The sequence below is a fragment of the Aythya fuligula genome, chromosome 8 (genome assembly GCF_009819795.1).
Source record: "Aythya fuligula isolate bAytFul2 chromosome 8, bAytFul2.pri, whole genome shotgun sequence".
NCBI classification, from domain to species: Eukaryota; Metazoa; Chordata; class Aves; order Anseriformes; family Anatidae; genus Aythya; species Aythya fuligula.
This window is the reverse complement of record NC_045566.1, coordinates 19,634,905-19,662,744: the sequence shown is the minus strand read 5'-3', so window position 1 is coordinate 19,662,744 and position 27,840 is coordinate 19,634,905. Positions and strand designations below refer to the sequence as shown.

At 36.4% G+C, this 27,840-nt stretch overlaps 1 protein-coding gene across 3 annotated transcripts in view; it reads right to left on the bottom strand.

The window, feature by feature from the left end:
* RABGAP1L (RAB GTPase activating protein 1 like) overlaps positions 1-27,840 on the bottom strand; it is a 248,515-nt gene that overhangs the window by 199,160 nt on the left and 21,515 nt on the right. For all 3 annotated transcript variants that reach the window (XM_032192057.1, XM_032192060.1, XM_032192059.1), the window contains 10 exons: positions 22,137-22,301; positions 21,307-21,493; positions 20,737-20,947; positions 17,762-17,936; positions 16,793-16,953; positions 15,887-15,997; positions 10,036-10,102; positions 9,078-9,180; positions 7,305-7,471; positions 3,002-3,146 (listed from right to left, as the gene is read on the bottom strand). In XM_032192057.1, the coding sequence (XP_032047948.1) occupies positions 3,002-3,146; positions 7,305-7,471; positions 9,078-9,180; positions 10,036-10,102; positions 15,887-15,997; positions 16,793-16,953; positions 17,762-17,936; positions 20,737-20,947; positions 21,307-21,493; positions 22,137-22,268 (1,459 nt within the window). In that variant the 5' untranslated portion in view covers positions 22,269-22,301. The remainder of the gene's footprint in view (positions 1-3,001; positions 3,147-7,304; positions 7,472-9,077; positions 9,181-10,035; positions 10,103-15,886; positions 15,998-16,792; positions 16,954-17,761; positions 17,937-20,736; positions 20,948-21,306; positions 21,494-22,136; positions 22,302-27,840) is intronic.

The following is a 27,840-nucleotide window of genomic DNA, read 5'->3' as shown; positions in this document are numbered from 1 at the left end:
TAGTTATCTGGTATTCTCCTGAAAAGTTAGACCACTTAAAAAATAATAATTAAAATATTAGAACAAAAGGTCATGATTTCATCTATTGTCTAACCAGCACTTCTGCTAAAATAAGCAGAATTATTCTTCCCCTTTGTCACTTAAATGTTTCCAGGACTACATTCTCCTTGCAAATGCTTTTGTCAGAAACCAGTTTTCTCCAGTCCTTAGGCTCACACATGCAGCCACTTCACCCTGCCTCAGAATGACATGACAGTAAAAGTGGTCCATGCAGCTTTGACTTTTCTGAATAATGCAAGATGCAATCAAGCTTTCTGTATGTGTTCTCACTCATTCTTAACACACCAAAAAGCAGAAAGGTTAGTTCACTCAATAGTGCTCTGCACCTTTTTACAAGGTTCTACTCATAATTCAATATTAAAAAGTATCCTTTTCAGCTCATTGGTAATAAATCTATTTTATTTGAAGCTTTTTTTTTTTTTAAAAAAAAAAAAGATTAGAGCCTGAATTTAAGAGAAAACTTCTTACCAAGGAGAAAAAAAAAAAATCCACAAGAAATAAACATAAAAAAAAAAAAAGCAAAACATTATTTCCAAAGCAGGAAACCTTACGAGTCTAGGTTGCCAGAAATATCTATTATGATATTAATAATTTTATTAAAAACTCCACGTTGACCTGAAAGATCTCTTAAGTAGCTATCTCAAAGTCTTTGCAAAGATCATTTTTCAGCTGAAAAGCTACATAAAAGAGAGGCTAAAATTAAAAAAAAAAAAAAAAAAAAAAAAAAAGCAAACAGTCTTGTTTTGGGAAAATACATTTGGCTTTTCATTAAAGCAAAAAAGAACAAGAATACTGAAAAAAATGCTTTCTTAAAAACATCTTTATTCACATACTACTAACATAAGGCATCTTACTAAGTAAGATGCACAGCGTACACAGAAATCAGGTAAGGTGCACATGAAACATGCATTCTTACAGCATTATACAAATGAAACTGCAGTATGTAGTGTTTCTGGACTAAATTAAGTAATGTTCTGTGGGGATATAGGATGTAGCTAAAGATATAGCAAAAAAAAAAAAAAAAAAGAGAGAAGAAAAGAGATGATAATCCTCAATATCTCTAAATGGGAATACCAGCCTCTGGCCTATCTAATATTCCTTATAATGCACACTTGCCATGATAGCAAGCAGAAAAATCTATATGGCCTTAACATTAGACAAAAGAAAAAGCCTTCTTCCAAGGCTAAGACAAGACATTGTAAACTCAAGTTCTTTTTCCATCATCATAATTAGTACCCTGAAAAGAAAAAGAAAGAAAAAGAATGAAGAGATTTATTTAGAACAACTGGCAGTGACTCATTTAACCTGCATATCCACTAGGATAGATAACTTCTAGGCAGATAGCTCTAAATGCAGTTTCCATGAGAACAGAGTCACATCATGATATTTTTAATGTCTTCTCTTAGGAAGTAATCTACATTTAAAATATGGAAACTAGCATTAGGAAGCTAAACCAAAGTTAAACTCAGGTTCCTCAGTGGAATACTTTTACCCTATAATAAAGTAAAACAGCTTTATAATAGCACCAAGAGGATAATATCTACATTATTGCTAATTGTGCTACATTCATCAAACTCAAGAACAGCACTTTGCTCTTCTTGGTGAGAAGCAATATTAAAAACAAGCAAAAAAAGCGTTCAAGTAATTACTTAAACTCTGTCCTACCAGACAAGCTACAGAAAACATTCTCTTACAGCTCTAACATCCAGCAAACAAAAGAACACCCACAGATGTTGAACTTCACTACACTGAACTACAAGACTCAAAGGTCAATCTGAAATAATTCCTGCTATAATCAAAGTAATCCCAAGTACCCATTTAATACAAAAGCTCTGTTAGAGACAACAGCATTTTTACTATTTAGAATTGATAGTGGAATGTCAGTGATAGTCAATAGCTATCCTGTTCCCTCCCATGGAAGGGGTGGAAGGTTTCCAATTCTGCAAAGACCAGCTCTGTTAGCTCTGTTCTTCTAAGCCTAGTGTCACCTGGGATTTGCGTTTGTTGCTGCTGTTGTTTGTAAACAGTAGGGAGTAACCAGATCTGTCTGCTCCCGCATTAGTGACAGAGTTTATGCAATGTGAATCAGAACCAATATCCAACCATTTACAATCAACTAAGAATCAAAATGGATTTTTTCCACTTATTTTTCCAATAAGAAAAACTTTTTACAGTACTGACAGAACAGTGCCAGAAATCTGAAGAATAACTGTAGAACTATCATGAGTTCTGGTAGGTCAAATATTCAAATCAAAGCTGGCACTAAAAGCCTATTCTGAAGGCTATGAGCTAGCCCTCGGGGTACACATGGACTACAGTTGGCCAAGGGCTCCAAAAAACATGTGGCAATACCCTGAGGAACCATAAGCTTTGGGATGAGAAGGCAAATACTCTGGTTCCAGAAACATCAGCAATCCCCAACATGATCACCAACTGAACCTAGAAGTATTCTGATAAGCCCCATTTAGAAGTGAGAAAAACTCACATGCTAGGCCCACAGTTTGGGGGCAGAGGAATTGTCTTTGAGCCCATTTCCACATCAATTTTGTTTGGTTTTCCTGTACATAGGCGTTTACAGCCAGCCATTTCAATGTCATTCTTTAGCAGCACACTGAAGGCAAATGCTTTCTGGTCAGATGAAAAAACACTCCAGAAAATGTTTTCTATCTTATTAGCAGAGCACAAGTGCAGCAGTAACCAATTCTGAAGTGCACAGAAAAATGGACATGCACCGTCTACTGCTGGTATTGAAAGAACTACAAATAATGGTGCAGGGAAAAATGCTAATGCTAAAGAACTGCTGCTAGAAGGAAATTGTGTGTGATCTTACTGTCCAGCTGTACTTCTAATAGACACAAACAGGAAGAATTAAATGAGTAAATTAACAGGAGAAATGTAATAGTCTTATCTATGGAAACTGTGAGTGCTCACTTATTCTTACCTTCGTCTGCCTCATCCTCCTGGGATGATATGGGTCCTCCTCCACTTGTTGGGCTGACCAGTTCTTCCTCTCTTGCAGATTCTCTTTGTAGACTGACAACCTCATAAATTGGATCCCCAGTACTCGTGTGGCTTTTTCCTTCGGACTAAAACAAAATACACACATGTATAGGACCCCACTATTGACTAATACAGTTCTAATGGTCTGCCAAAACCAAACCAAAACACAGACAAAAAAAAAATCATATCATGGCTAAAGAATAGTTTGGGGAAGACTCCCTCAGATTCCTTTGTAATGGCATATGTAGGCTGGCAGCAAAACATAACTGTGCTTCTCTTTTAAGGATTACAGTCAGAAGTTGCAAATAAACCAGCATTACTTCCAAAGCTGCCTCCTAGACACCATCTTAATTATCATTCAGAACTATGACAGAAAGGCTTTTCCATTTAAGCACAGATACAATGAGATGAGGTCAAAGAGAAACTGCAGCAAAAGAAAATAGGGGAGAATAGGAAAAAAAATGGAATAACTGACATCACCACTTAAACAGGAATCAAATGACTTAGAGAAAAAAAAGTTTAAGGGTTTTATTAGGTAAAGACAAGACTAAAGAAACAACAGAACGTTAAGTCATAAATCATGAAAAACTCCTTAGTGTTTCACCACCAACCCCAGAAAAGAAAACAAAACAAAACAAAACAGACCAACTCATCTTTATTCCAGAGAGTATAACTTATACTATATTCCTCTCAATAGGGATATGTATCTGCTGTATCTAGCTACAAAATTTGTGTTTGTAGCCTAAGTTTGATTATATATATAAAAATATGCTCATATGACTGTGTACATGTGTAGAGGTCATGTATATACATTAATTTATCACATAATTTAACTTGGAAACTTTGGAATTTTGAGTGTGGTGTCTGCAGCTATGGATTTGGGGGCAGAACATTTTCAACAGAAAACACTTTGTTCTGTAAGAGCAGCTTTTCTTCCAAATCTGCCTCTGGTAGTGCAATAACTTCCAAGGCAAACTACCTCAAAAGTTGGGGGGCAGGGGAAAATTGTTTTATTTTTACTTAAAACTGGAGAAGGTCAGAGTTTAATCTTTGTCTTTCACATTCAGTGAACTTCGACGTGAAAACAGTTAGTTAACCATACCCCACTGGATACAACGCTGCAAGTTTTTAAAGTAAAGTCAACTCTAGTTTTTCCTCTGAGTTAAAGTTCTGAACACAATTATTATTCAGTTACATGCAGTGGTTAATATACGTGCAGAGAATTGTACAAAATGCAAACTAATGACTATATTAAATGGACTAGAACCAGCACAAAATTTTGTTCTGTTTTGTTCTTTGTGCTCTTGTCTAATAAGACAATTTTTGAGCATATTAAAAACATCAAATTAACCATGAAAAAGAAAAAGAATATAATCACAGAGTGTATTCAATTTAATTCAAAAGCAAAACTATGAAGGAGTTGGAAGACGACTCCATGACACCTTTTGCTGGAAACGACTAAACAGAACTAGCAATTTCGACAAGCTGTTGACATTATGCAGATAGGTAGCTTAAATAAGGACTGCTTGTACTAAAACAACATGAGTAATTTTATATTGAGAAAATCTATACTATTTCAGAGATATTAATCATTCAGATCTGCTTCCTTTAAAGCTGATACACCCTGGAAGAAGACAGTCATGTGGTTCCTACTATCAATCAGTTTTGCTGACTGAGCTTCTCAAAGTGTTTAATGAACTTTGGGACGGAGGCATAAAGGCGCTTGTTTTTTTTTTTTGTTTTGTTCTGTCTTTTAAATATTTAGCAAGCTATTACATTATTACATTCTACTTGTTTTATTCTCACAGAACACCTTTATCATATAATTACAAAGTACTTGGCTAAATCAATCAGATATTGATGCCTGTAGCATTATTCACCATCACTATCTGTAGCTTTTATTTTTCATGGAGTAAGGCATGAGAGGTACTATGAATTCTTCTGCAACATACAAGAATCATGCGTCTTCAGGTCCTTGCACATGTTCTGCTTAACTGCAAGACCATCTGTACACAATGCAAGTAACTTGGTTAGTTGTTTTTCTGAAGCCTGAATTTGTTATCTACAACAACCTTTCCAAAGGTCGTGTTTTGATGATGAGAATGTGTATCAGCAGCATGGCAGTATGTTTATAGCAGTCCTAAACCTCACGGCAACCTGCATTTATGTCGTTTCTCATACCTGACTGCCCCTCACAAATTTGGGTTCAGACTAGCAGGTGTACAGGATTCTTTCCTCACCAGAATTTTGATTTTTCTCTCCTTATGGGCAAGTCTCACCCTGGGAAATGATACTCCATTACTTCCTTTCTTTCTGAACCTCCGTAATGAATGCTTCTTTACTGGGAAGGGCACCTTGCTCAGACAGCCCAAGTCAAAAGCTTCTTGCCAAGGACTCTGCACACTGGAACTCAGAACTGGGCAGACAGCATGCCTGAATTTCTCAGCTACAGTCAAACAGGCTACGCTTGTACAATAATGGATTGCACTGCTGTCATGATTTTACATCAGCAGGCAAACTATACCACAGCATTCACTGTCCTGCACAGAGGAAAACACCTATCCTACAACTGAGGCTACTGATAACAGCTTTCTGGTTCGCTAAAATGCACTTAAATTCAACTACTTTCCAAAATGGTCCGCAAGTGGCTGATCTCAATGCCATCTGCAAAGTTATTTTTAAAGAAGAAAGCGTCCTTATATATAGCTTCTTTCAGCGTTACCTGCAAGTTATTTACTGAGTTTTACTGAGTTATCTATCAACAGCTCTTGTAATACAAATTACCCAACAGATAATTGGTTGAGTAACGACTTGCTACAGGTCGACCAGAGATCCTGTCTTCCATCACCAGGGCCTAATCTTGGAGTAAAATTGCCAGGATTAAAAATGCTCCTTCCCTGAAAGTCTGCAGAACAGCTCCTCGGAATTTTACAGCCGGAAGAAAAGCTTGTGTTTCTTCAGGGAAGGGAGGCATGTGTGTGTTGTCACATTATAAGGGGTGAGAAAGCAAAAGGAAAGCATCCGTAGTACTCAAAACTAAAACTGGTAGGGTTTTAACTGATTTAAGCGGAAAGGTTAATTGATTATAGCTATGTATCCAACAGTTGAAAAAGTAATATCTTCGAATGTGATTTCCTTAAATTGAAAATGTAGATATCCTCAACATTTGCATGTAACACTTGGTTTTCTCACATTTTCTTGAATTCCAAGTTACTATGCTAATCTGCAGAAGAATTACATAAACAGCATTTCATGCTATTTATTTACTTTAAGTGTTAAACACAGCTGCACTTTTGCTACATAGCATGAACACAGCTTGTTTTGCCAGACCCATTACTACACCCCATAGGATGATGACAATTAAAACATTCACACTAGGCTCAGTAGAATTAAATCACTCCTATTTGGTTTCATTAGTCAAAGATAATAGATCATGATTCCAGTGCAAATGATACAGCTAGCCTCTGTTGTTCCCTTTTTGAACCAAGAACCCCACATTCTATGATTCAATGGTAAATCTTTGGAGAAAGCAGGTCAAAACTCTCTGCACGAGGATGCGTTGTATATCATCGTATATTGATAACAGGAAGGCATACACTTTATGTACCTTACCCAATGCCAGAATGAAGGAGTCCTTAGCAGTCTACTCAGTAGGTAACTATTGAACAAACGTGACCAGATGAGATGGATGGATATATCATCTCTTAGTGCTTGAGGAAGAAATAAATGCACCCTTCCAAGATACTTTGAAAAAAAAAGTAGTAATGGCCTAACTCAAACCACTGCATAAGGTTCCTCTGCCTTTAATTGATTACATCCTTTCAGCCACCTATCTTGGTATTTTGAATCTTAACACCCAGGATTTCCATGTTACGTATTAGTTGATTTTACAGTGAACAATTAATGTCATTTCCTGATTTTTACCAAACAGACTTGTTTTAGATGTCTGTGCCTACATCTGATTATATGAAGTTATAGAGAATTCAATAGACAGATTCAAAATTGTTTAAGCCCACAAAGCCAATGACTTATGACGTATATAATAATTCAGTTTACAAAGGCATCGAACACTTCTATATGCTACTTAACCGTAAGGTATTTAAACATTTCAACAAGTTAAAAAACCCTAAGGTGCAGTGCCATACTAACTTTTGTAAAGGACAAATTAAAACAGACAAAACAAATGCTCCCAGCATCAAATTTTCTTAAAAAAAAAAAAAAAAAAAAAAAAAAAACCACGGTACCTGTTTTAGCTTCATATAAAATGTTTCTGTGAAGGTTTTTCTGCTGAAGTACCAGAAGCGTTCATTAGCAGGATACACACGCACAACAGTCTCCAGCAAAAACCGCACTGGTTCTACTACTTCAGTGACAACCATATCCACTGCCACCGTCATGTACACACGCTTATCTAAAACACAAGAAGTCACGTACAGAAAAAGTGTCAAAAATTAAAACAATAAATGACAAACTGTTGTTCAAACTGAAACCATTTTCTATAAATTACTCATTCTATTGCATCTGATTTATTAATCTGATGATAACTCCGATGACTTTTTTTTTTGGAAAAAAAAAATATCTGTGCAAACAGATTCAAAGCGTCATGCATGGAAAACAGCATTAGGATACTTTTTATCCATCCCTGTCCCATTCTTTGTGCTTGGCTATCTTCATAGCAGCAGTATGCAATGCTATTTTTTTCCTCATACTTAAGCCTAACTCAAACTTTTTTAAGTAGAGCAGAACACGGGATAAACTGACCAGAAGATGACACAGAAATAGTCCAAGTTTATCTTGCAGGTTTACAAAGCAAGAAAAGGATTGGTGGTTCTGGAAACTTATATCATCACAGAGAAGGTTAGCAATCATCATTTTGTAATACAACTGGTATCTATCATCCAAGAAGCACAGCTTTTTAAAACAAATATTGAGAATCATACATAATGGATCCCCAGGCCCTTTTGTCTTCTCAGACTGTGAGAGACAAAGTTGTGTTTTAGCAGCGGAAAATTTCACTAACCTTGCATATTCTAAAGTGATTGTGCAGGCCTGACAGTGGCATAGCAGTGGGGAGTATGTGAAGCAGATAAGGGGAAGGTCCCACTGTCCCAAAATAAGGAGGATAGCTAAGAAAAACAGGAGGAGCAGTGCAAAATCAGTGAAAACAAAAAGTAACAGGCCCTCTAGTCACAAGAGAAGAAGGAAAGAAAACAAAGGAAAAGGAGAAATTAATGGTTGGTCAAATAAAATTGTACATATAAAGTATAGTAATAAGCATCAAGTAGTTTGTGAACCCGTAGTACTCAGTCAATGAGGAAACAGGAGGAATCAAGCATTAGGTAATAGAGAAGAAAAGGTTATGATACACTTTTGCTGGGCACTCCTGGCTGGCAGGACACCCGCCACTGCAATCGCAAATAAAATAGCTTTACAGAAGACCCTGTCGGAGAAAACTATTGAGGTATTTCTCACAAGACCAAAGAAGCAAGTGGGAATTTCAAAAACAACAAAAGCCACATGCAAACACAAAGTCGTATCTTAAAATGGAAACCATGTCAAGCTTCACAGCAAGTAGTTTCACACAGTAGCCTACACACTACTAGAAATAACGTGATTTGAAAATTGAGCAGCAAGAACACCACCACTAACCGTATATACTTAGATATGCCTTTACACAACTGATACAAACTCTGCCTTGGGACAGGAAACAAACTCCAGGTTTGCAGTCAAACTTCACATCACATCAGAGAACATCAATTCTAAGGATAAGGAACTATGCTATATATTAAAGCACTTCCATGCATTGCTTCCACCTTCCCAATGCTCTATGATGCTCAATGCTCTATGAACATCACATTTTTATGTCACATACATTTATATACACAAGTTCTGCTTTTAGCCATGGATGCTTGGAACATGGTGGTATATGTAGTCAGACATATACACCATGATTCCCAGGAAAACATGCATACATCAAACTCATGTCACATAAAAAACAAATTTAAGAATTAAACTACCTTTAGGTGTTTCCTCATTAAGTACTAGAAACATTGGTGCATTAGGATTCCATATTCCAGTAATTATGTAAGCCTTCCCATCAGAACTCTTTCCCATGGATTCCTAAAAGTGAAAACATACAGGATTTTACTAGAGTCATGACTGTAGATCAAAGAGACTGGGAGTGGGGAAAACAGTTCTGGGAAGCTCAGAGTAACATTGTGTTCAATCAAGAAAACACAACCTAAATAAAGAATATAATGGATTATAATGGAGCAGATATAATGGATTGAAAAAGGGTATAGGGAAGAGAAAAAAGAAATATTATGTATAATGGAAAAAAAAATATTTTATATAAGAAACTGAAGGCAAGACAGCTTACCAACATACTTTTTAAATATTTATTTTAAAAGACAAGCGACTACTTCAAGTTCTGAACAAGAATTTAAATTCAAATGAAGCAAATAATGGCAAAATTTTCAGCAATGGAAATGTTATTTTTGGAAATATGGAAAATGTATTTTTTTCAGAAAAAAAATAACACCACTTCCTTAATGCCCAAGTGTGTGTGTGTGTGTATATATATATATATATATATATATATATATATATATATAAGAAAAAAAAACTCAATTACTTGCTCTATATTTTTAGGCAACGTGCTTAACACAATACAGAAAGCTTGGTTATATGTAATAACCAGCTATCAACTGACCTCATTGTTGTCTCCATCAATTTAACAAAAACAGATGCCACAGGTTTTGAAATTAATTGAAATATTTTGTCCATTACACATACCATCTGTTTCTAGTTCTAAGATATAAAATCCAGGATTTAAGAAAACAGAAGCAAACAAATACAAACAATGGGAGATTTATTTTTGGGGGGTGCTTTTATTTGGTTGTGTTTTTTCTGCTTGTTTTTCATTTGGTTTTTAAATCACCTGTATCTAAGTGGACTATTAGAACTAAGCATTACCATGTCTAGTAAATGCATGTCACTGTTCTTCACATTTCGTCCAGGGCTTAGTAGCATCCCAAAGCATCTGTGAAGTTTTATTAAAAAAAAATTATCATTTCAAAGATAAAAATACTTTATTGAACATAATGACACAGCTACCCACTGCCTCAAATATAAAAACAAATCTTAGTCATTTTTTGCTAGAATTATGGTAATGCTCAGGAAATACCACAACACAGATTACAGAAATGACAATGAAATTATTTTCCAAAATAAAGACAACAGAAATTGGTGTCTAACCTATGAAGAAACAATTATTCTTAAAGACAACTTAAAATATTAGGTTTAAGGATACCAACAATTCATGTACGTTATAAAGAGATTGAACAGAAGAAATTCACTCAGTCCCTAGCAAAAATGAATTTAGGAATTATTTTTAAAATTGCTTTCATACAACTAAATGAATGTAACAATTTCACATACTGTATCACTCATAACCTTACTAGTGCAGCATCACCTAGCCTCACAGACCCTTAAAATAAGAATTTGCTCTATTTTTAGACTTTTGTTCTCTTTCTTAAGACCAAAGTTCTGTATTTTGCAGACACAAGGGCTCTTCATGATTGCAACTTATGGCCTTCATCTTTTACATTGTTGACCTCTTGTGACAACACACGTGATTAACGTGATTAGGATGAGATCAAAAACACCATAGCCCTACAACACAGTATTAATCCAGCACAAACAGCTAGGTTTAATTTTGCTCAAATAGATTCTATACCAATCCCACTATCTTCACTGCATGCCAGAAGTGATCTGATAAACCAGAGCAAGTAGGCTCATACCTTCCTCGCACCCTTTCCATTTGCTAAGAGCAAAAATCACCTCCTTAAGTATCCTGGGATAGTTCCATGTGCCAATAACCACTTCTGTATGTATGCCTATTCTCTACTGTCTCCTTCTCTTTAGACAAAAGGTCATGTTTTCTTCTTGGGTTTTAATGGCATTTTAACAACCAGCAGCTATCTCAAGATGTACCTCTTGTTTATTTATACTTACTGATCACATAATAGGAATTGTTATCACAGTATCATAGAATGTTACAAATTGGAAGGGACCTTGAAAAGTCATCTAGTCCAATCCCCCTGCCAGAGCAGGAACACCTAGATCAGGTCATGCAGGAACGTGTCCAGGCAGGTTTTAAAAGTCTCCAGAGAAGACTCCACAACCCCCCTGGGCAGCCTGTTCTAGCGTTCTGTTACCCTCAGTGTAAAAAAGTTTCTTCTCATATTCAAGCAGAACCTCCTGCGTTCCAGCTTGCACCCATTGCCCCTTGTCCTATCTTTGGGTGTCACCAAGAAGAGCCTGGCTCCATCCTCCTGACACTCACACTTCACGTATTTAAAAACATTGATGAAGTCACCCCTGTCTCCTCTTCTCCAAGCTAAAGAGACCCATCTCCCTCAGCCTTCCCTCGTAAAGGAGATGCCCCACTCCCTTAATCGTCCTCGGGGCTCTGTGCTGGGCTCTCTCAAGCAGTTCTGTGTCCTCGAACCCGAAGCAAGGGGCCCAGAACTGTATGCAATATTCCATACTGTAGCCCTCATAGTGCTTTATTGTTGGCATCCTTCTAAGGAAATCAAGACAACAAGACTTTGAGGAATCCTACCATTACCCACAATTTAAAATGTGCATACATAAAAGAGTAGGAAGCAGCTTCTGCCTTAAAGAGTTTGCAACCTAAGCAGAAAAGACAAAGGAAGTTTTATGCCCATTTAGCAACTCTATGAGATTACTCCACCACGGAGATAGTAAATAAGCCAGGGTTTTGAATTCCAGAATTCCAGTGGAGTCATTTAAAAGTATCAAAAAAGATTTGTAGTTAAAAGGAAAAAAATGATTTAAATGATTTGTGAACAATCATTTAAACTTTTGAACTTCCTGACTATTGAAAGCACAAATTCAGTTCTGAAGTTTCTGCAAATCACATTTGTATCTCTCCTTTGAGCATACTCCATGATGAATGAAAAATATTGAACCAAATTATGTATTTATAACATAAGGTGCAAGCTGGTTTGCACAGACTTTTTAATGTTAGATCTCAAATAAGAAAAAAAAAAAAAAAAAAAAAAAACAAAGTAAATAACCTTTCTGGGCAATCCGTTCCAGTGCTCAACTCCCTTCATATTGACAACAACTGGCCTAACTCAGAGGAGTTTCCAGGGAGGTAACTTGTGTCCATTGACTCTAATCCTACCACTCCGCATTCCCAAGAAGAGACTGGCTCCCTCTCCTCTGTACCCCACAAGCTATGGGAAAGCACTATGAGGAGCTCCCACTCCCACCTTCTCTAAGGCTCAACAAAAACTCTTCTGTCATCTGGGCCAGTTATCCAAAGGAAAATTTTGATTTCTCAGCAAGCAGAAATTGTAAGGCATCATTTAAACAGTCATAGGAAAGTAGAGAAGACAGAATAGTTTCACAGCTTTCAGGCAAGAACACTATCATCAACAGAGATAGAATAGCAATTACTGTTTCAATAATGCTATATGAACTGTAAAAGATAGTCTTAACATAAGCTATTATTACACCATCTATTACTTTTGGCCCTAGCACATTTGGATATATGATTTTTGTTTTCTACCTCATTACTTTTATACATTAACTTACATCCATAATGGTATTTTTTCTTACCCATGCTCCTGCACTACAAAAGTCCTAAAAAGTGAAGTGGTAAATGAAATATTAGGCAGCAATGCAGATGTATCTACACAGCCTATGGCAGTGCCATGTAAAACAATGGTAGCTAGGATGCCAGGACTTGTACTTAACCACATGTGCAGACTTCTCTGGAGGACTAATTAGACCAGGCAGAATGTTACAGTAGACCAACTGCACTATTTTTAGTTCCTGAGGTGGAAATAGCTAAGAATAATCTATAACTTATAACAGAGGAGTCACCAGCTTCTGGCACATCTACTAAAGAAAACACTGAGGCTGAGATTCAGATGTAGGCAAAATAACCATGCTTTTCAAAGGCAACAGCTCACAGATCCCAGCTCTTGCTGTGCTTCTCTCAGAGGCACACAAAAATTCTGGCGTGTGCCAGCCAAAATGTTTGAGAAGTATGCTTCTAAAAGACTGAGTCGGCAACAAGCAACCCCTGCCTCTCACAGAAATAGGTACTTACGATGACTGGTGACATCCTGCTACAGGAAGAGTCAGGGCTTCTCTTTGAAGTTCAAAAGACTAAACTGAGTTTAACTGAACTAAAGGAGCTCAAGACCTCTGCTTGCAGAGGAGCTTGATTTTACACAAACAGTTGTCACTGTGCTCAGCCACCAATTTTAGAAGTGAAAATGACAGCTACGAACATCACCTTCAGAAGAATGATAACAACCTACCACACACCTCAGTTTCAGAAAGACCTGTAAAGACCATGGGCTTCAGTCCTGCCATTTCTGAGCTGTGGCTTTTCTGCACTTAGAGCTGGCTATCAAGTGACTACACACAGGTACACTACTCTGTTTAAACTCAGCTAGTTTCTACACCTGTAAAAAGAAAAAGAATTTAAGCTATTCCTCACTAATATAGATTTTCATTTGTATAAATACAAATGCTACCCACCAATAAAGCCAGTGGTATTACATTAACATGATAACATGATCTATGAGTTTCCAGTAACACTCAGCAAACAGCCAATATTCTGCATATCACTTCTAAGGACATCAAGTCTAGACCTTAACCTAAGGAATATCTGTATAACTTGCAAGTAACTCTCCTGTATGAATGGTAGCACAGTATATTTAAACACCACTATTTTAAAACCAACAGAGTCAGTTCTAGAACTTCTCCAAATAAAAGGCTGTTCACTCTCAAAAAAAAAAAAAAAAAAAAAATCAACTCTTAAAGCCCCCTAATTAGTAACTAGAATTTTCTTCCTGAACCCCATAAACAGAGACTTGATATCCCACACTGGGGGAACGAACCAATGCAGTGCCACCATGACTCAAACCTGGGAGACAGGAGTGAACGTTGCTTCTTCACCTGCTCCAACCAAGATAAAAATAGGCAAGCTCCACAGGGCTTGTTCAAGAACAGGCCACAAAGGTAGGAAGGGACAGAGTATCTTGGCTGTGGGTAACCTGTGCTATCCAACCCAGCCAGGGGCCCAGCCTGAACGCCAGGAAGTGGCATCAGCAGAGGTTCTGCCAGTGGTATCAGGTTGATTTTCTGAGACTGCCAATAAAGATTCTGGAACTCCTTAGACCAGAGAACATATTTCTTTAGCAACCTCCTTTTTGCATTATAATTTCACTTAAAAATATTTCCGAGACTTTTGGTGTTCTCTTAGGCAAGCTCAATTGATCTTTTACACCAGTTTTATTGTATTATTATATAGTGTAACACACGCATATATATTATGCTCCAAGAGTATATAAAATGACTTACAAGCTTGTGTGTGTCATATCTATTACACGACTTTTATCAGCAAGTTTGTGGTGATAAAAATAACATCTAAATTGAGTCGTTCTAAATAACACCAAAATAAACGTTCAATTCTAATGAAGGTAGTTTTAGGAGAAAAACAAAAAAAAAAGCAGACTCCTCAAGGTCCCCCACAAAGAAAATTATGTATAGAGATTCAATGTTATTCAGAAATGCTTAAAATAGTTCATCAGTCATGAACTGAAATTTCAAGCCAACATTATTTAAATTAAAAATTTAATCCTATTGAAAATAGATTGTTTAAACTGATGAATAGCAAAAGCACAGTTTTACAATAGAAAAGCATTATCGTTAAAAATCTCTGCTCTATATCCCTCGTCTAAATGTTTTGTTTCATTTTTGAAAAAAATACCTTGAAAGCACACAGATCAATCAGGTTTTATGAGTTGTTGTTGTTTTTTTTTTTTTGATACTCCTGTTATCCTGAATTCCCTTTTCAATAAACTCGAATTCTCCTATTGTTACTTTTATGATAAGATTGCCATCTGGTGGCATTTGCTCTTTTTAAAAATAGAGATATCAAGAAGGAATTTTCTAATTTAAGCTAATACAATACCCACTATCGTAGCAGCAAGTGTCTACTGTTAACGAACCCATTAACTAATTGTTATTCTTCACGTGCATGGTCTGCTTCTTGTGCAAATGTCTTGCACAAAGATCAAATTATTCATTCTAAAAGAGTTCCCCTCATTTAATTTCCAGTAAATATAATATTTACTTTATTATAACTTTACTAATAACTTTACTAAATAACATGGATTATCAACCAGTCCCAAGATCTTCACCACTACTTAAAGATAAACATTAGAAACATACTTTTAAAAAAACAAACTACAATGAAATCCTACTGGTCTTGGAAGATTCCAACAAGAGATTGCTTCTAACCACTGGATTGAGTCCAAATTTGTACTATTCTAGTACATTGATCTAATGGAAAAATATTCTCCAGAGTTTAACATAGCCCAGACAATCTAATTTGGTCACTTTCTCTAAACAGTGAGATGCTGATAATACAGCCTTACAATAAACGTGTGTTTCTGCTTTACTTAAGAACAACAAAAAGTAAAATCAAAAGCATTTGAATGCCATAAGTATCCTAATAGCACATTCAAAAAATACATTTAAAATGCAAAAAGAGAAGTTTGACTATTACATACTATGTTTCCAAGACATCTTGTTTCCATCTTAACAATCACACAAATTACTTCAAGAGAACTTTGAAACTGAACTGTGCACCTAGAAATTAATTATATTATTCAATAATACTATGCTACTGTTGTTTTTCTTTCTTTTTCCAGGGAAAAGTAGATTAAATACTTTCCTCACAAAAACTTAATCCGCATTATCTTATTACTCTTACCTTTCAATGGCCAGTTCTTTGTTCGAGAGTTGTTGAACTGTAATAACCACTTTCTTCTCAATTCCCTGTTTAAGTTTGAAATACAATTTATCTCTATCCTTTGGTACTGGGCTAAAAGAATAATAATAAAGAAGCTCCTTTAGTACAGATAGAGAAGATTAACTGTTAAATACAGAAGAGACAGTAGTAACCAACTTAAATGGTAAGTTAATTTGAGAGAACCTCTCATAATATAGTCATAAATTAATAAACAGCCACTGAAGTTTCACTTTGGTTCGTATGTAGCATCGTAACTGCCCACAGGATTTATCAGGCCCACATAGCCAATAATTCATGGGGTATTTTGTGTTTTGAAATAATAGCAAGTATAATACATATGAAGCAAAAAATAAAGAGGACATTTTCACATCATCAACTCTCTCGTCCATTCCAAAATTTATGTAATTAACTGTTAAGCAAAAATTATTTTGTTCCCCTGTAATGCTCAGAGTAGTTTACAATTTTCCAAACTTACAATGAATTTGGAATTAGTTAGCTTACAAAAATCTCAATTAAAAGAGTACTAACTTTTATTTATTCAGAAAAACTGTTTTAACAGAAGTTTGTACAGACTTCCTGTCTTTTCCATATGCACAGATGTATCTTGAGCATCTCTACCAAAAAATGTCTTCAAAAGAAGCTAATTTGAAAAATGGATGCTGATTTTTTAACCTTTATATAGAAAACATGTGGGGGAAAAAAAAAAAAAAAAGTAAAAAAAAAAAAGTAAAAACAGAGCAACAGCTTTCTACTTATAGCAAGTCTACTAATGGAAAGAAGTCAAATGAGTTTCACCGCAACATAGGAGTTGTGAATTTTGCAAGCATGCATGATTCAGAACAATTTCTACTTTTCCATTCAGCTTACCTAAAATTTCCTTTTCCATCATCTTCTTTGACTTCTAAGGAAACACTGAAAGTGTACACATCACTATCTGGAGTGGGAAGAACAAAGTCCTTAACATGATCAGATGCTTGTTTGGAAGAACGTTTGAATGCTGTTGAAAAGCTATATAAAATTCGGCTGACCTGCAGAAAAGCAAAAGAAATAGTGGTATTATAAAAAACCACAGTATATTTTAATGTGGTATTATGATATGTTATCTTAAGGAACAAATCCCAATATACAACAGTTTCTGAAGTCAATCCCAAATTCAGTCAATTCTAGAATTACTGTCACTTGCCTTTTATACCAAAGAAAAACAAAAAACAACAAAAACAATACAAAAAACACCACCAATCACATCTGGTGTTTAATAGCCAAGCAAATTCAATAGTAATATTACCTATTTCTATTCATATCATATTCACTTCTGCTGTAATACTCAGTAAGTTAATACACATTACAAGATTGGGAATGCAAACCATTAGAGGACACTTAACAATTTATATTTCAAGTAATGCATTTGAAAATACATCTCACAGCTTGCTCATGCAAACATTAAAAAATAAGATTCTTCTTTTCCATCCTTTATTTTTCTACCCTAGAAAATCCTTCTCTCAAGCTATCATGCAATTCTTGCCAAAATAAATAGGGCAACCATAGTACTGTAAGATGATTCTTTGTAAATCTCAAAGATCTACACTATAAAATGAGTCTGAAACCTACCCAAATGATGCCTGAAAAACAAAATACCTTAAATCTAGGCTTTCTAGAGTATAACTTTTAATTTTTATTAATATTCACATATGACCACCTGCACGTTCTGTAAAATCCATTACGTGTTAATATCCATGTATTTTTCACGGCAATATATAAGTTTCCACATCAAGAATAACTTTTTCAGATATGCCTTCCATCCTTTATATGAGTCACTATAGAGCACTTAATACTCACTGCCTCTTTAATCTCACAGGAGAAAACATGAATCTGGAACTCCTCTGTTCCACAACTGCTTTCAGTGAATGCAAAACAGTCACTCTCTGAAGTTCCAGTTTGTCCACGCACACAAAACAACACCTTATAGATCGGAAAAGAAGCTATCTCCACATTGCTCGATTGATCTATTATTCTGTTGAGAGAAGGAACAGGGAAGATCAAGTAAAAAGGTCAGTAAAACAGACATACCTAAAAGATTTTCCTGCAATTAAAAAAATATCTAAACTGTAATTACTATTAAATTCAAGCATACAAGATGCAGAGTAGGTACAGGTATGTCAGGTTCCAGCTTTAAGAGATAAATATTTTGGGTTTTAAAACAAGTTAAGCCCCTATTACACTCCGTAAGACAAATATAGTACCTCTATCTCATGCAATAATACTGACCACCATTGCTCTGCAATCATTTATGAGAAACAAAAGCAGAAATGTAGAAACCACCACAGCTGTGAAAACATAATTTGCATACAAAGACCAAAGAAAAATCCATTTAAGGAAGCATTGTTTATGCAGAACATGTAAAACTATTTATCTTAGTAAACAATTCCTGCAGTGTTAAGTGATCATGAATCACAACAGCTTTAAAAACACCAAAAATGTAAAATCCAGTCTGCCGTGAACATCTGAATTTATTATACTGCCCTACCCTTTGAGCTAATTAGGTATTTATAGAAAATTAATAATTTATATGTGTTTGTCAAACAGGCTTGTGCTCAAAAACAAAAACCATTTCCAGTGGAATTAGGCTTTTCACCCTCCTCATCTTTGTAATCTCAGAAAACTTCAGTGGACCGATACATCTATGACAAATATAGTAACTCCCTTGAAATACTTCCAAGGTGCCACTTTAAAAAAAAAAAAAAACAAAAACAAAAAAAGATGTTTATCATACTAGAAAACAACCTTAGCACTGAAAAAAAATAATCAATGTAAATGAAAGTTTTGTGTTTGCTTCTCTAAAAGAAAAAAAAACTGCATGAAAATTGCATTAACAACTATGAAAATAAATGCAGAAAACAAATGATAATAAGAAAAGATCACAGCAACAACACTCTGTATGTAGGTCCATCAAGAAGAAATTGCTGTGTAATGCTCTGGCTTATCAGTATGCTGGCTGCAGATCTAATCACACTCTCAGGCAGGATAACTTCTGCTTCAGCAGCACCAGAAGGGTATACGTGCCTTCCCATCCAGTCCTTCCCTCTAACTGCTACTTACACTGCTCTAAGGGCTCACACAAAGCTTTAAACTCATTTCAAACTCCTAAAACAATCCAAAGAGTATTTGAGAAACTTTAAAGAGAACAGTGTGCTCACAATGGACAACTGCACAATGAATTTCAAGCACTAACAGAGCAACACAGACTTCCTCTGTCTCCTCACTCTTTATGCATATGCACATTCACACCAAGGCTGACTAAGCATTAGTTACATGAACAGAATCCCAAGTCAGAAACAATAAAGAAGTATTCTTCCAATGGCAAGAAAAGCCCAGAGAGGATTCAGCATACTGTAATACTGGAGCGACATGTGACATAGAACTTCAGATAAGTTGCCAGGTATTAGGAATGGAAACACTCAAAAATGGCACTGGTGTCACTTGAACTTCGATGGAGCATATTATACCACACACGGATTCAACTTTACAGTTCTGCACAGATTCTTATGCTGTCTTTACCTTACAGGTGGCCTTCTACAATTAAAGATAAAAGAAACCTGTTTTTACTTGCAAGAAAACAACCTTCTTGAATGGCCACACAGCATCTGTGAAAATAAGTACAGCAAACCTAACTTCTAACGCCCATGTGACAGCTGCCATACTTAAAGCATGCAGTGCAATTTCCTAATTCAAATGAAGTATTGCCATAACCTCAAATCCTCAAATGAAATCTTAAATCGAGTTCAAAGACCAAAATGGAAGAAAATAATTTATATGCCTAAAGCTCTCTCTGTCTAGGGAAGATTATAGTCAACACAGTTTTCACAAGAAGATGAAGAAAGAAGGTCAAGAAGCTCAGACATTTAATTTATCAAGAAACTAAGGACAAGAGTTAAATTAGACCAAGAACCCATGTCTCTTACCAGAGGAAGACAGGAAATGAAGGAAATCTAACCAGATTCTTTAGAAATCTCAACTTCAGAGTTAAAATAAATAAGTAAAAACCCCTGAATATTAAGATGCTCCCTATTTCTGGATGTGGGGCCGCTGCAGATAAAACCTTTATTGTATTCTGATTAACAGGACATTTTCATCACTAATTAAAAGATCCTTCTCACAGGAAACAAAAAAATGTTTTCTACTATCTGGAGATAATCGACGCATGCATTGTGAGACAGGCACAGGTGAGACCTCGCTTTACCATAGCTATGTCTTGAAGTAGAGTCTAACATCTCAATCCCTCAAGAAGAATGAAAGAATAAAACAAACTCCCTCAGCTAACCCAAGACCTGCAGGACTACCACTACCTCAACGTATTTACCTTGCAGGTGATTACACAATAGAAAAAAATGGGAGAAAACAGGCATCATCAGCTCTCCCTTTCCAAAATACCAGTAATCGTTGAACAAGATGCTTATGTGGCTCTACAGCTAACAAGTGGGCAGTTACTGATAATTAGTACAGAGAATTTGACCCTCAGAGTAATCCCACACTGAAAAGATCCAGCTTCACATTTCATTTTCATGATTCATTGGTTTGAAAAGGCTGAAATCAACCTTCATAGGCTTTAGGGAAAATAACCACAAAGCAGTGAATGGGTTCACAAATGCAGCGCTTCCACAGATAAATCGCTTCCCTTTCAAAGACAAAGTTTTCCACTGTAGCGTACAAGAATCCTAGCCCCAAATCCAACAACTCTACTTCCCCACGTGAGCAACAAAGAACTCGTCTTTTACACGTCTGTGCAAGTAACAAAAGGAACATTTGTACATTACCTTACAGAGCCTTCTGGAACATTTGGAACATAAAGCGTTACGGGTAAAGGGGCCTGACATGAGTATTTCATGTTTGCCATGGCACGTAGAGCTTCTGGCTCGTTCCGAGGGGCAGACACCTTCATGCAACCTAAATAAGTCAGTTTGTTAAACAATACACTGTCCTCTTCCAGGGGTTCAGTAGGAGAAGATGGCCTTGGTGCAGACACTTCTGAAAATGAAGAAAACGTTTGTTTGTTTTTTTTTTTTAACTATTTGGTTTTATTTTTCACGTATGGTTTTCTGAATAAGTTTAAGAGCAAAATCTCCAGTTGCTTCTGAGAAGCATGGGAGTAAGAAGTCCAACTCCAACAGTAAGAAATCCACTCAGCAGCTTAATATTAATATTGACCAAAACTGAATAGCAAGGGGTATTGATCCAAGCACGATCTGTACAGGCTATTCTCCAGAACAGTTACCAAATGAAGTTCCAGAAAGCATTATATTCGTTTTAACTTCAAACTTTAAAGGAAAGAACTGCCATATATGATTGGGAACAGGATATAAGATGAGGAAGCATTTTGTCAATACCTGTAGCAGAAGGGTCTAAAACAAGGTGCAAAGATGGCTGATTTGTTTGATCTGCTGACCCATTTCCAGCTGCCTGGCTGCAGGCATCACTGGAACCTTCTTGGAGAGCATTGTTCTGGTCTTTTTCAGAATCCCTCAGTATCTCTTCCATTGCCTTCTCCAGCTGATCATCTCCATTCGAAAATACCTGTAAGTAGAAGGGTATGACAGTTTTTATAGCTACTTGTAGTTTGACTATTACATTTTACAATCTTTACAATCTGGGAAAACAAGTAACCTGGCCACAGCTGCATTCTTCCTCCTGAGTCACACAACACACCAGAAGTGGAGCCAGCTACTTCCGTTCTATTTTCACCTGGCAGACTGCTACACTACCCACTCACCAGTCAAAATTGGCAATAAGTTTCTAGTTTCAGAGGACACTAATGTATACCTCAAAGCTTAGTACTAAATTGCACTGAAACCAAAGATCTCAGAATCAAGAAAATTAAATCAAATATAACCCAGTGTATCCTCCCATTATGTACACTGCACATATTCACACTGCTAGTCCAACAACCATCTAAAACCTACAGACACCTCTTCAATTAACGGGTTTGTGTGCTTAGATTCTCCATTCAAAGAATATAACAGACTTTGTTGCAGATTTTTCCTTATAGAAAAATCTTATAGAAATCTTATAGAATCTTTTCTTATAGAAAAATCTTATTTTCTTAGCCATATCCAATCCATTTCAATTGTTTCATCAATTGTCCCACACCTACAAGGGGTGCAAGTATATGGAAACAGCAGGAATCTTAATACTTATTTAAAATAAAGCAGTAGTAAACCTTTAGCTGAGGTTTTTCATCTTTTCCAGAGTCCTCAGACTGCTGATTAACCAGGACAAAATCTTCATTAATTAACGAGGATACAGTTTCAGGAATTCTACTGGCTTTACTAAATGATGTTTTGACTTCCATCTCAGGTCAGTAGTCTTCTCCTGCCAAAATAACCTAAAGAAGAAGGAAAATGTTAAGGAATGAGTTTCCAAGCTGTAAATAATATGATAATAGTTGTAATAGGAAGTTTCTGTACGATAATATCATACTTAAAGTCACACAAATTCATTATAATGTGCTTGATGACATTTCTCAAACTGATTTCATTGATATACAAGTTCATTTTTAATAGGAAGTGTGATTTTTAGGGTGTCTAATTAAAAATTCTATGATTCAACAGCAGAAACTGTTATCTATGTGTATGGGTAACACAAAAACAAGCCTACTTTGGAGCTTACACTTCTGTTTATAATCCTCCAGAGCCTGCTCCCTCTATCTCCCAAATTCCCACCTTTTTCCTTTCTCCCTCATAAAGATCTGTTTCTTAACTAGAGTGGCATACAGGTTATGTGAAGATGCAGATAATCTGATAACTCGTTTTCCAGAAATTATGTATCGAAGTGTATACTATACAAATTAAAACATATTTAACAGGCTATTATGTTAGTTGTTTTTTCATTATTATATCTACTGATGAAGTCAAAGATGATACTAAACCACAATCACATCCTTCTCAGCAAGTTTCTCTGAAATTGTCTACAATAGAGTTAATTCTGTTACTTGCACAAACAAAGCAAAGAAATAGCCTGTAAATACTTGAACAAGTTTTCTCCTGTCCACAAAGGGGAAAAAAATAACAAAAAATAGCAATTTATTGGTATTTCTTTACATAGCAAGTTCATTAAAAAACAAAAGCAAACAAACACAAAAGCCCTGCACAATCAAGACCAATACCAGAACTTCAGAATGTCGACAGCTACTGTAGGTATCCAACACAAAGAAATCATCACCTACATCAATTCAGAACATCTTTCCTGGTCCCTTAGGGAACAACATCCTAGAATGAAGAACACTGGACAATACATGCTATTTTCAAAATAAAGTATATCTGTGATTTTTTTCTCTTTAAAATGTGTGTGTGTGTATATATATATATATATATATATATATACACACACACACAAATATACATACACACACACATATAATTACTTTTTTTTTCCCCAGATACTTTTGATAAATAGCAGATACCTGCAGACATGGTATGCTTCCATATCAATTTCCCGAAAAATCCTAGTCTGGCTAAGCACTGGGCATTGGTGTGCGTAAGCCACAGAGTTCTGAAGGATCACTTAGAGCAGTGGGGGACAAAAACTGCTCCCTACTGCCATATTTGCAAGGCCGAACACAATTTTTACCTTGATGTAGAGACCTAAAACACTGCTTGGGCCCTGCCTCCTTCTGAGCTACAGTTTCAAAACAAGAAGTGATCACGAAAAGAACGCAAATTTAGGTCTACCTAGAGGGAACTACAAAAACATCACTTAAGAAAAGCCATGAAAGCCCTCTTCCTTTCTCAGCAAGCGTTATTTAAACCTGCTAGCTACAAGAAGCAGTTCAGTAATTTGGAATCAAAAGACAAACGTGGGAACTACGCTTTCAATACAAAAATATTTTGTATCACTTTTGAAACCACAGTCAATATGCTTTTGGTCTTTTAAAGACTTGGTTTGTCAAAACCATGTACACACAGCTCCACCAAAATATTTTCCCTCTCCCTAACGCAGTCACAATTTTACCTTTCAAGGCAGCGAGGGCATTATACCCAGAAGTCTCAGAGCAACTAAAGAACTCAAATTCTTCAAATAACTAACTTGTATTATAGCACAAAAATTTGCTAGGAGACTCACGTTAGAAAAAGGCCACCAAGCAATGGCTAAAATACTGAGAGAGAGATTAGAAATTTGGATCAGCAGTGAGTTGAACTCACAAGCAGGAATTTTTTGCAGACAAATGATGTAAGGTGAGCTCTGCCCAAGCCTCAGTAATGGATTCACCACTGCTGTCAGTTTTGTTTCAGTGTTTTGAAGTATCTTTGCTTTAAAGGTCTTTCTGGCAAGAGACAAAACCAAATCTATATATACGACACTGAGTACATTATGAGCAGTTTATTAACCCCATCTAGTTGCTTTTTAACAAATGTAATCTTGGAAAAATGTTACTGAAGAACCTATCTATTATTTGCAATAAAGAGCCAGTCCAACTGAAAATGAGTATTAATTTCAAAGCCAATCCTCAATACAATAGCAGAACGTCACTTTATGGAATTCTTTGAAGGCGATGAAAAAACAAATACAGGTAAAGCCAGAGAAAATGATAACAAAACAAGGAAGGCATACTGAGGTTTTTTCTTGCCTTATGTGGATAAAGATAGTTTAAGGGAAGTCCTACTTCCTAAATAAGGAAGACGAAGGAAGTATTATAAACAGCAGATGACTGCAGGGAGTTTCTAATTCTGTGCAAATTTGCTAAAAGCATACCATACGCATTCTTGCAATTACATTCAATTTGCAAAGCACTTAATGTATTTTAGAGCATAGTTCAAGCTTGAACCACCACACTGAGTGCAGACACATACCTTTTTCCAGACACAGCTATACTAGCTGAATAAATTACCACCCCGACCTTTTCATTCCAGCCTACTCCAAGCTGCCATCAGCATTATTCACCCGATGCTCTTTACCCCAACTCAGTTAAAACCCCGGCAGTCTCCACTTGACAGCCAAAGATGAACACGCACAGGTCAGCCGTTCAGGAGGTGAGTTCCTTGACCAGAAGAATGCTTCTCTACACTCCTCATCCCACACAAGCACAGTTACAAGTCTACAAACCACACAGGTCTTCTGCTAAGACCACCTCTTGATGCCCATGATAGACATCATGCCAGGTGACAAATTAAAAATAATGGAAACTATGGAAAACGTGGATATTATAAGGATGAACATCTCGCTGTGAACAGATTGCTCGTTTCCTCCCCCTTTCAAGTCACATGCCATTCAGAAAGCAAAAGCTTTCCATACAATATTGCATGACCAATCTGTGATCAAAAATAATTTTTAATGCCTGAAAATATACCAAGAATCGTGATCAAGTTGTACTCAAAATTAAACCATTTTACTTAAGTTCATGAGCGTTTAATAATTTGACTAGGAGTCTCAAGAAGATTACTGAGATTTATAGCATTTTAAGAAGTAAGCTAGATAGAGGGAAAATGATGTTTGTTTATTTTTTCCACATCATAAATACACGGGTTCTAATACTTCGGCTAAGCACTTTTGAAGAAAAGCAATGAAGAGAATAAAAACCTCATTTGAATGAATCAAGGTTATTTGGGGAACAGAAGGAATAGAACACCTGAGAGGGTTTTTTATACTGTATTAACAAGAAAAAAGGCAAACGACTTCTGGACATCAGTAGATCATTATGTTATTTCCCTTTCTTCATTAGCTTCACCCCATATTAAGGACTTTCAGTCCTTAGTCATTGCAGAGTTATAAACCTGAACTCCCCTTTTCCTTACAAAAGTCAAAAAACAAATGACAGTATCACAAGTAGGCATATGCAAAGAACAGGCCCCCTACTAAACTCAGAAATATTTTTTTTTATATTTTTTTTTAATTATTGTTGATTGCATTAATCAGAAGGTATAGACGGCTATACAGCCTACAGTCCTGTTCAGTTTATTCCCTGAAATTACCAGCAGATGATCCTGGAGCTGAAGGCTCTCTCAGAATACTCAATGAAAGAGGTTTAGCATTTGTATTCAGTTACTTCTCAAACTGCACTTGACAGTCAGGGACAGGAAAGTCCATAGAAGTAACACACCTCACCTGCTTTTGCATGAAGTCCAGTGGCTTTGTTTAAGCTGCTAATGCAGTTTCAAATGGTGTGAATACACCTTCGGGTCTGGCAACAGCACTCAAAGGATAAAAACCACAGGCTAGACGGTCACTACCCAAACCAGCAGGGCGAAGAGTCAGAAGGGCTCGTCCAACAATGCCTTCAAAAAGATGACAATAAATTGTGCTTTCAAAGTTCTCTTGACAGTAATACTGGAAGTATGTACTACTACCGCAAGGAAGTAATTTCTACAAAAGAAGTATCTTGAGCAGTCACATTCTTTCCTGTAGAGAAGATAATTCTTCCTCCACACTGATGAGCAATACCACAAAGAAAACAATTCAGAAACTCAGCAACAATTACTCAGGAAGAAATTATCCCAAAACTCTGCTAAATAAAGCAACTGTATGATGAAACGACTGCAATTCTAAAAGAGGAACAATCTCAGAAAGGGCTTTCTGACAAACAGCTTTTCAAAACAAAATATATTGGACATAGAAAGTAATCAGATTTACCTAAAAGAGGGGGGCGGGGGGGAAGAACTTCCTCTGCAAAATATTTTAAGTTCTAGTGGTACTATGACAAACGAAGAAAAGCTGTTGCTTTTCTCCATGAGCTTTACACCGCTCATTTTGTCTTTCTGTACTTCAGTTCCCAACGCCTTGCTTATACAAAGTCCTAGACAAAAGCTAAGCCACTCCTGTTGGACTACGAGTGTTTTGTGGCCAGAGACCAGAACTCACTGCATATGCGTACAGTGCTAAGCGTTAGAAGGCCCAAACCTAGGAGCTTCTCTGCTTCATTCCAATAAGGCACCATGGGTTCATCGCAACTGCCAAAGCCAGCCTCAGTGGCAGAAGAGCAAGAGAAGCTGAAGAACAGCAGCTCTGGAGGACTCATGTCTTCCACAGGAAAGAGAGAATCAAAGGAAGGGTCAGCGACTTTCCAGAAGGGACTTGCTTTGCAGACCTGACTAAATTCAGAAAGTTCCTCAGACTGGTCCCCATTAGCAAATGCCAACTTTAACAGGAACTAATCTTCTGAAGCAGTTACCTGACATTTTTGTGTTTACTTTCAGTTCACGTTCGAGTATTTCAAAGTTACTGCTGATGTTCACTGTAGGTTTGGCCTATATTTCATTTTCTTTCAGTATTACATTCAACATACCAGTAAACAAATCCTACTTCTTTTCAGAACTGATATTCTTCAAGGGACTCTGTGGGAGCTTTCCGAATTGGAAAGTCTCATAAAACTATGCAGTGATTCACCTTCTGCTAACAGATGTTTGAAGTGCAAATGTACACCGAGAAGCGTAACTTGTTCCCTTTTTGAGCCACACAATGCAACGCACGTGTGCGAAAAGAGCATTTAGCCAACTTCACTTGAAAGCACAGATGTGACTTAGAGTTGCAGTTTGCTGAAGTGGTGGGCATTATATTTTAATTTGCTGCTAAGGAAGCTGGAAACCAGACAGACGTGGACAGTCCTACACACACACACACACAAATAACCGAGTATCTTTACCATTACTTTGTATTTTAAGCAGCATGTCAAAACACTGCTACCAGAAGTCTCACCCAGTGAGGTAGCTACCACTAGAGAGGCATACCTTCTTCAGAAAGCCAACAAACACTTCACAAAGCTTTAGCTTTTCAATGCTTTTTCACTCAAAGACTGAATAGCTTTCTAAAATTCCTTACTACATTGTACGTTTAAGCAGCGCAGCTAACCATCTCCCACAAAATCCTTTTCTTTCCTATTGACCGAGTACATGCATATGCAGCTGAAAACTCTACGTTTCATAAAACCAGTG